At 38.7% G+C, this 10,704-nt stretch overlaps 1 protein-coding gene across 1 annotated transcript; it reads right to left on the bottom strand.

Moving 5' to 3' along the window:
• Positions 1-2,297: 2,297 nt before the first annotated feature.
• kcnk1b (potassium channel, subfamily K, member 1b) lies at positions 2,298-10,183 on the bottom strand. Its single transcript, XM_031303049.2, has 3 exons — positions 9,620-10,183; positions 7,824-8,219; positions 2,298-5,532 (listed from the first exon to the last, which is right to left on the bottom strand). The coding sequence occupies exons 1-3, from the start codon at positions 9,972-9,974 to the stop codon at positions 5,276-5,278; spliced, it is 1,008 nt and encodes a 335-aa protein (XP_031158909.1). The 5' UTR covers positions 9,975-10,183; the 3' UTR covers positions 2,298-5,275.
• Positions 10,184-10,704: the final 521 nt, after the last annotated feature.

Raw genomic sequence — 10,704 nt, 5'->3', positions numbered from 1 at the left:
AAATATTTGCAAGAAAGAGAATGGCTGCAGCATCCATTCACCCCTTCTCTTCTCCCTTCTTCTGGTCCTGTCAGTTTTTCTCACATCTTATACAATCAAGACAGTTAACTGGGGCAGTGTGTATGTCCTGCTAAGTGTTTCCTGGTGCATGTCTGAACATACTGTATATATACATGCCTTCTACACCAAGAAAATAGGACTGTTGTGCACTACCACAACCTCAAATTGGGTACATTAATTCAAGCAAATCCACACTATGATTTAGAAAATATAAGCTACACTCCCTTTACTCCAGCAAAATGAAAGCAGTGTTTCCAGTAGCAAAGGAGAGCAGTTACAGAGTTGGCAGTGGGGAATGTTTGTGCTTGAGGCCTCCTGCATTCCCATAGTCCCAGCGTGTGTGTCAGGATATAAATAGAGTTGCTCCACCACCAGAAAGCGGTGCTATAGGGTAGATGCCAGTCACCGCCTCAGTCCAACCCACCTCCTGTCCTGGGTGACCCCTGAGTCTCTGGACCACTGATAAATGAGGAGCCAAAGTTGCAACAGTGGACTTGTTGAAAAACCTGACTGATGAAATGTCAAGCATCACATCTTTTGCTGCAGTGTGTGTTACTCTTGGACTTTGCTGGAGTGGCTGTTTGATGCACATGCACAACAAAACACATGAATTATTTGTACAGTAATGCAACCAAGGGCACATCCGAATTTCTTAAAGAATAGCTTTAGGTTCAGTGAAATTATGCATTTCTCACTTTCAGCATATAGATACAATATTCTTGCAGTGTGAGGCTATATTCTTTTTTATCTTCACAGCTCAGGCTATGGTAGTTTCCTGTGTGAATATGAATGATGCAAAAAGATCAAATAGCAATATTAATGACAAGGACCGGCAGGAACATTTCATTCGAGTGTGTAGAGATGTGCCTTCAGGGCATAGTCCTGTTCTGCTTGATACACTCCTGACTGACAGCCTGGCGTCGTCTACTGACAATTGTACTGTATGTGCATGTTTGCGTGTGGGAACAAATAAAAGCAAATTAAGTATAGAAAAGTTGTGACATTAGAGTGATGTTCTATATGCTTTAGCTGGCCACCTGCCAAAGTGGAGTCTCTAGAGTCAGTAAATGCAGTCTCATTTTGCTGTAAGATACAGACTTTGCTTGTGCATGCAGAATGTTTCATTTCCAGCAAGGGGATGCTCTCCCCTCTAAGTATTCAACATTGTTTTTTTATTGACATTTAGCAGGCTGCAGATTATTATAATTAACTTCCAGAAATGTACAGTGCATTATATAATACACATTCAAGCTTGCGTGTGTACTTCAAAGCAGGGATTTTGATCTGATCACAATATTTCTTTACAATCACATTATGTAAATTATTCCTCAACAGTTATTTTCAATTACTGTGCACTGTGCGCCCACAGCTAATTGTGTTCTCATAACGTGCATCCAATGAATATTTTGCCAGGAGATGCCTTTGCCTCATCTTTATTCAGGTAGTTCAACTTGATAGCATGGTTGTCGGCTCAGTGGCTCAGCAGTGAGAGGTGCCTGCATGTCAGAGCTAATTACACTTCTGATCAACAAGAGTTACAGCTGTTGAACACAAAAAGTGTTTCTTTCAGCACCTTAAACACACCCAATAAATTCACTTTCCTCTGAGACATATGCTGCCCGGGGCAATAAAATACAATATATTCTGTTACACCGGGATGAATAAGGTGGAAATCAGATAATTTAGACTGAATACACCTACATTTTTAATTTTGTTTAATTTTCTATGTATTTCTGTGTGCTAGATATAGAACAGTAATACCAAAGCCACTAATATATACTGCACATTTTAGAGCTTTCTTGGTCTTCACAGGTTCTCATCATAAATCAGTGTCCTTCAACAGCTAACAATGTCCCCTCTTTTATGACGTACCACATATAATGTGTCTGATGTGCAAATCATTGCTTCGTATGCTCAAATAAGAAAGCAGTTCTTGGTAATTAATGAATAGGATATCTGTGGGCCTCTTGTTCACCTCCAACTTTAATTACTGCTCTTCTATGATGGAGACAATGATGGAGTCCACACTTCTGTTTCTTTTTCAAAGATAAGACAAATGACTAAAATAGTATTTTAAAGTAGCAACAAATAAAGAAAAGAATGCTACCCAAGACCCAACAGATAATCACATTGATTGCCATTTATTCTGCTTTTCTTTACAATTCACCCAAGTGTTTTTGTATATGGAAAAGCCTGGCAATTATCCACAACTCTAACACTAATACAGTCAGATTACGTAATAATAAACCAACACTTTATTTAAGACACACTGATATTTTACAGTTCATGGATTCACTTTTTATGCCAAAATGAATTTTACAGAAAACCTAGGTGCTGTATTACAAAATTGGTATTGTAACACTAAAATACTCATCAATGCATATGAATCTACAGTATGCACTAAAACAACTGAAGAGCTATGTACAGAAACCTGTGATTCCAAATTGCCTAAATGTGTTACTTTTGTCAGCATAAATAAATAATGTCAGTGTGCTTCCATTTGTAATCCTTGACACAACATTTTCTCCCTGAACAGAACTACTTTACCTGACAGCTCTCACCCTCAAGACAAACTGTATGTGCATGACAAACACTGTCGAAAACAGTAATGCTGGGGTGGGATGTCAAGGGTAAAAGCCTTGACATCAATCTATTTTAATGTATCTACAAAACAATGAAACATCTTACAGTAAAAGAGCAACCCCAGCTTGGCAAAAAAGTAAGTTATCCTTTTTTTCTCAGCAGATAATATGAACAGTTGCAATGCTTCACAGTTTACACAAAGGCCCAGACTGGTGAAAAAAAAAAAATACAAGCCCACTGATCTATAAAATACAATATTAAAGATCAGTGAGTAACTCAGATGATGACACACTTAAAGCTAATTTTGCAAGCAGTCATGAAAACATTGTTTTCAAATCAACTTGTCATCACTAAACTGACAGAGCCAGCTGAGCAGCAAGGCGTAATGCTGCACACTGTGCAGGCCTTAAATCTTGCTGTAGCAAACGGCATAAAAAATGTTACATTCAAGACATCATAAAAGGCTGCGACTGTGTCTTGATGTGGCAATGTAGCGGAGAAAGATGAGGTTAGAACTTCAGCTCCACCCAGATACTGAGATATAGTTAAAATGTATAACAAATGCATGTCTTTCTATTAAATGTACTAAAATAGGATTCATGACAAATAAGTCTGCATTGCAGCAGTATGATACACTGTACGTTTGGGTGTCTATTTTCGCCAAACGGAATATTGCAGGATGGATAAGGGGATGAAATTAAGTACTTCTGTCACAACATTTTTCCTTCAGATACAAATCTTTTTTTAAAAACACAGTCAAATGTCATACAAACGTGCAAGTTTAGTATGCACATTTTTGGAAAGTTATTCTTGATTGATGAGCAGACCTGATGTAGATAATCAGAACTGGAATGTTTTAGCTGCACTCCTGCTGCTTTAACTTTTAGTTTCAAGTTTCCCTAATGCACCGTTTCTAGTAGAGAATTACTTTCATTAATTACTACTAAAGTGTTTTAAATCTTCCTCATGTCAAAAAATATACATTTCTACATTCAAATTATGTAAATACAGTAAAATAGTTTCTTTCGACATCTTGCGCCTTTTTTTAGGTTAGCGCCATTATTGAGCCTTTACAGATCATCCACATCAAAAGTACCATTATTTTTCCATTAAAAAAGATCTCCTTTTTTACCGATAAAATCTTTGGAATCATTTCCCTTTTCTCTCTGAGAAATCCCAAACAGTTATGTTTTCTCCCTGTACTACTGCCTGGCTCCAGTACACGTGCAAACTGAGCTCTCTTTATTGACAGTAAAATGCAACGGGCCAGTCAGCACTCTGTGGTTCCCTTTTTTTAAGCTAGGCTAACCTCTCCTTCCCTTTTCAAACAGTCCAGCACACATTAAGCCAGACAAATCAATAAATTATAGTGCTGCTTATCATCACACATGGATATTGAAATAGCACTGCAACATGTAGAGAAAACACACACACGCACACATCCGCAGACAAATACTATCCCTCACAATGAAGTGTGTGACGACGTGAAGTCCAACAAGAATAGTTAACGCCTCCATAAAGATGAGCCAAAAATGCTGCAAAACATAGACTGTAAAACTATGTTCTTATATGTATGCAGAGTAAATAGTTTTCTCCCATGTCTATTTAATGCGTTTTTGTGTTCTTCTTATGATTTTTTCTTTTTTTCCTTTTCTTTTTTCTTTGCTGTAGCACAGGAATTTCCCCCGGTGTGGGATTAATAAAGTCTAACTTATCTTAGTTTCTTCTTGGTTTTATTTCTTATTTTTATTTTTTAAACAAAACCTGTTTGTTTGCACACTTTCAGTATATCTTTTTCTGAGCTCAGACCACTAATTCATAAAATGTATTGTCTATTCTTTCAGATGCTTTGTTCAGGATCAACTGCAAGCTCTCTGTCAGTTGACACACAATGGGAAAACAGGCCCCTGAAAATAACGTTAACTGAATGCAATACTTGTCATGGTACATTGACCACATTTTCCTGTCAAAGTTCTATCTGAAAAAAAATAATTTACACTGAACTCAAATGATAGTTAATTACATGAGTTGTTCTTATGTGTTGGCTACACTTTGGCTCATCTTTATCAGGTGTGTTAATTTAAGCTATACTGTACATCTTAAAACATTTACCTGATTATGTACATTCCACATACCTGTCAAGCATCTCTATTTATAAGATACGTACATGTTTATGTTCTATTTTGTCACAGACTAGAGCATTGCCCTATCTTTCAGCGAGATTTAAGAGACCAATTATTTTCTAAAATGTTCCTAAATATGCAATAAATATCACAGCTCATAAAGGAGCGTATCTCCTGTGAGTCATAAATACAGCTGAAGGCTTTTCTTTTATCGCTGGCTATGTCTTTATAGTCACTGTTAAAATATTAATTTTCTCCCTGATTAATGTGCATACATTTAATCTCTCCTGCAGAGTCCTATATTGTCAGTATTGTGGTTTGATAAAGAAGCTTGTTTGCTTGATCTGAATAGTCTCAACTAGTTTTACAAGTAAAATTTGCAGGGCTGAGCTTTGCAGAATGCCTACAGCTGAGACTTGATCTACTCATTCTATCTACCTACAGTCTGGCGTGCATTACCCACTACTTTCCCATTTTCATCCTGCAATAGATGTTTGCTGTGTCGATGTTTACTGGATCATGGGATCGTCATTGGGGGAGGCCAGAGTTGGGACACTATCAAATGTCGGGGTTTTGCCCTCAGTGTAAGCTGTGGCTCTGTTGGACACAGTAGTGAAGGACAGGTGGTCGTGCTCCATAATGGCGAGGCGGTCCTGCGGCTTCTCCTTCTTCAGGTAGAACATCTTCCTCAGCTGCTTCAGTTGCTGCAGCTCGCAGAAGGTCTCCAGCACCACCAGCATGACTATCAGACCCAGGATCAGGTAGACTGAAGAGACACATGTAGAAGAAAAAAGAAGAAGGGAGTAATTAGACGAAGTGAGTAGCATAATTAAATGATCAAAAAATATTGAAATATCCCTACAGCCAAAAACAAACAGTTACCACATATGTTATAACCCTGACAATAAATCACTTGAACATTCCTTTCTTTATGGGACTTAAAAATAATAATAATACATTTTATTTATATAGCGCTTTTCAAGGTATTCAAAGACACTTTACAATAAAACCAATACATTAAGCACATTAAAAACAAGTGAAGCAATACAACCGTCCCATTAAAAACAAGCATATCAAAAGCAAGTGAAACATAAAAACCAGCAAATAATAGCAGGTGAAATGTAATATTATTAGAGGGTGAAGGCTAATCTAAAGAGGTAGGTTTTAATAAGTGATTTGAATGTGTCCAGGTCAGTACAGTCACAGAAGTGTATGGACTTAACACATACTATTCTAATGTCTTTTTTTTATTACTGTAGAATTTTACCTGATGCTTTTTTTATACTATGGCAGCTGCTGTTGTATTTACACAGCAAGACTCAAAAAAATATTTTGTGATTTATTTAAGTCATTCTTTTGGAAAAAACAAAGTAATTAATTAACAAGTAATGCATTTCTTCACTACTGTCCCAAAACCTGTTGCTTATATGCACTGACACAAGAGGGCAGTGTCTAGCTAACCATGTTATAACAGAGCGTGTGCTTTGTTGAATAGTGAGATGTTTATTGAGCTTTCACTTGATACAAGCAAACCATCTTTGGCAGCATCTAACATGAAAAATCCCCTTGAAACGCCCCAGCAACCCAAGGGGCATTTCTGTTTAAAATACATTAGAAATCCCTTTTTTGTTACTGTATGTACACAGAGTAGCGCTATGTCTTAAATGCTTATCACAAAAGCAATGACTGCTTAGCATCAAAGGCATGGGAAGAACAAGACAAACAAAACACTTAAGCAAACAACATGAATTGTTCATCATTTGTGGCAAACTGTGTCTCGCTCTTCTGTTTTAATGATCCAAATAATGATGTCACTCACTTCCGTTACGGACATGTAATTCTTCACAGAGGAAGTTGTACAAATGTGTCTTGTGTTATTTGTGGAAACAAATACATTCTGTCACAGACTTCACTCTCTTCCTACTGAATGACGTCTCTCTGGCTGGTGCGTACCACACACACACATGCAGATGATAGTTCACTGCAGTAGTGTTCGACATTCACGCACACCCACAGCTTGTCAAGAGCGCAAGGGTTCAAATAGAATTTGACTTTTTTTTTTTTTTTTTTTCAACTATTAGTCCTGACAATGCTGCTGACAGAAAGCTGCACAATCACCCAGAAAATGCAATCAATGCCTTGCTGCTCTCCATTAGGCCATGGCTCGTTTTGTCCCCTGCACTGCACTATGTTTTCTTACCTGACTGATTGACGGCCTTTAAACAGCATTGAAAAAAACAAATAGTATGTCAAAATGTTGCTTTTTCAGCAGCATACACCAGCTTAAAAATATCCAAAGTGTGGAAAAAGCTACAGATTTTGCAACTGAACCATTTTTAATGAGCTATGCATTGTTTAGAAGTTTGCAGTGAAAAGTCTTGCAGACTATATGCTTGTAACAATGTCCATGACACTCTGTGTGAGTAGGACAGGCCATTTCTAATGCTGTAGGAGGAACCAAATATATCTGAATGCTATCTGTGTATTTGTAAGCATGTGTTTACTAATTAAACATGACATTCCACTTTTCTTTTTTTTTTTTACACACGTTTTCACTAAACGGGTCAAGAAATAGACCAAGCAGATTGTGTCACACGCGTCACACCCAGGTAGGTCAAAGTCCACCATCATAAAACATGCTACAAGGGATATTCTTACATCAGTAAATCCTTACAACATTAATTCTGAGACATTAAGATTAACTTGAACAAATTTAGACTATCCATATACTACATGTTACACAAATTATATATGATGTTATTAGGGTTATTTTGCTGGATAGCATGCTTCCTGTTCTTCCAGTGCAAACAAAGCAAGCACTCATATCCTCTTTGCAACATGAAGTGTTAGAGTTTATGAGAAATGTGATCCTGAAACAGACACAATGCCTGTCGTCTGTTCTGTAATATATTTTGTCTCACAGCATAAATGGTTTGACAATGATATATGCTGTTTACAATGACTAACTACAAACACCTCAATAAGGATGAAAATGGACAGTAAGCCACCACCTTGCATTGAAAATAGCTCAAAGTACGAAGAATCATCAGCACTCACCAGTGATCCCCACTTTGTAAAGCTCCCTGAACCTCTGATTAGAGGCCTCTCCAGGTACGTAGTCACCCAGACCGATGGTGCTGAGAGAAATGAAGCAGAAGTAGAAGGACTCCAGGAAGTTCCAGTTCTCCTCCAGTGCTGAGAAGATGGCGGCGGGGATGAGGAAGAAGCAAGAGACGGCCAAAGTGGCGAGCAGAGTGGCGTGTACGATAGCCACCAGTGGCTTGGACAGGCCCCAGCGCCTGTGGATGTACATGACTGGCCTCCGCGTGCTGAACACCATGATCCTTTGCACTACAGCAGTGAGGAAGAGGAGGGTAAAGGGGATGCCAATCATTGAGTAGATAATGCAGAAGGCCTTCCCGCCATCGGACAGTGGTGCTGTGTGACCATATCCTGTAGGAAAACAAACAGGACAGAAAATGAATACGTGTATACGTGTGCATCAGGTTTGGAATTCAGCCTGTTTTTGGCTTATTGAAACTAAAACAGGTTCTTGAGCAACCATGTTAATTTAATGCCCCAGTTTAACTGAGAAAATAACAGTAAGACAGTCACTAATTAAATGTAATAGGCATTAAACAGAGGAACAGACAATAAACAAGGTACAGGCTTAATTAAAGCATTCACAGGCAGGTAGAGGATAATTACTGAGAACCGTCTGGAAGTGATGTGAAGGAGGTATTGCTGTTAAAACCTACATGTTCTTGTGAAGTAGACCAACAAGAGTGTTAAAAATACTGTGGCTCAATCAATCATAGCTTGTGGAGAAAAAAAAGTAATTCTGAAAGTGCCATTGCAATTATTAAAAGTCACAAAACCACAAAACGTTTTGAGACTAAAAAAGTCAGTGCTCTATCTGATCTACATGTCTGTCGATTTTCTGTTTAACCATCAACAGACATTTGATGAGACTTAAAACAGGAAAGGTTTTATGCAGCCAGAAAGCCACTGCTGTACCGTTAGGTATCAATCAGCACAATCGTTTATGTTGAAACCTCTGAGATAACTGCAGCCTTGTGGTAAGACTAAAGTTCTTCAGGTATCCTGGCTGACAAGCTCTTGCAAGCCATGTCCTTTTGAGCAAGATAAGAGGAAAAGACTCTATGCACAGTGTTGTGCAAAACTGTACAAATGCCTTAAAAGAAAATCTACAAAACTGTGTTTTTAGGTTTTGCCTAAATTGGAACATGTGATTGCCTGGGGGGAAAGGGAGATTATGTTTATATTGAATGGTCTCAAATTTGTGTGCTTCAGTGCCTCGCATTGGATATAGCCCTGCTTCTGTCTGGAATACTGCAACATAGGCCCTACTGTAAATTCTGCAAGAGGGCTGTTCATTTACAGTAATGTAAGGCTATATTTATCAAAGGCTGTACTGACTGCAAGGCAGTGTACGCTGTGCCAACATAAATGCAAGATAGAACGCACCGCTTTAGCTTCTGTAGGCCGCTGCTTACAAAAACAAATCAAGAGCAAATGCAACAAACAGCTTTGTGGCCTGATTGAAATAGTGACATAATTATTGTAGGCTAATGTGTATAAAAATGGCAACAATACCCTACAATTAGGCACATTCTGCATGAAACATTTTAGTTTCCACTACCTGACTAGTTACATTCAGTAGGCCCAGGTCAGACTAAGGATGTTTTGCCAAAACAGGAGCACACTTAGGATTAATTTTGGTTGAAAAAAAAATAGAGGCCTATTCTATCTTATTTTGCGCACCTGGTCGGCTGCATGATGCATCACCTACACTGTCCAGCGTGAGGTTATTGGCGGTGACCAGCACTTACCTGTGGTGGACAGCACGGTGCTCGCAAAAAACAGCGCAGAGGTGAAGTCCCAGTTCCAGTTAGCTGAGGCGTTATTGAGGATGGAAACCCCATAATTACTGGCATCCAGGGCTTTCTTTAGAAAACGTTCTAGACGCTCTTCGGATAGACATTCATTTTCCTGGAGGAACTGTTTTTTAATGGCCCTCAGCTCCTGGCGCAAGAGGTCTTCATAAGGCAGCTCAACCGAAGAAAAGACAACAGCGCCGAATATGAGATAAAGGATATACCCCAAGACTAGAGATACAAAATACCACGTCGATTTGTGACTTTGTATCAACCGCACACACGAATTGCTGGCTAGAGACTGAAGCATTTTCAAGAGGTAGCCTATCACCTCGGTGTTACGTTACGGGTTTAAATATAATAGGCTACTAAACTAACGTTATTAATTCAACCGCCTCGCGCGTTATTTTAGCGACATATATCCTTAAGAGAGGGATGTTGTTACAAAGCTCAAATGAGGATTCTCTCTTCCCCCTCCGCGAAACCTGCTGTGGCATATGAGGCTTTCAGGTGCTGTCGGAAATATCACTATTATTGGATGAGAAGAGTAACCTATTTTGACTAGAGAAGCTGAGATCCTCCATGGGATAGGCCAAAAGAGCACATTGGTGCCTACTTTCTAAAATGATGCAATTTATATTAATCTAGCCTACAATTTACATTTTATATTATTTCAGAAACACTGAGTTAAAGGCTCTTGAATGTAAGCTAATTATGGTATTTCCGAGCTTCAAATGACAATGAAGGCAGCAAGTGATGTGGCGGTGAAAAAGGCTGTATGACGTAATAATTTCTCTCCTCCCAGGTAGTCTGATGATCCGGTTTGACGTCTTTCAGTTTCAATTCAAAGCCATCGAAAATGTCAGAAAGCTATTGTTATTATCTTCTCGCCTGTTGTTTTGTAACCTAAGATGAGGACTGGGAACAATGAGAATGAAACGCCCTAAGACGCAGAATGGAGCAGGTTGTGTGCAGAGACATATAATAGGCCTAGGCATACAGTCTATGGGACAGACGTGGTTTAGGAATAGTATCGCATT

This window comes from Sander lucioperca, chromosome 15 (genome assembly GCF_008315115.2).
Source record: "Sander lucioperca isolate FBNREF2018 chromosome 15, SLUC_FBN_1.2, whole genome shotgun sequence".
NCBI lineage: Eukaryota > Metazoa > Chordata > Actinopteri > Perciformes > Percidae > Sander > Sander lucioperca.
This window is presented reverse-complemented; position numbering and strand designations above follow the sequence as displayed.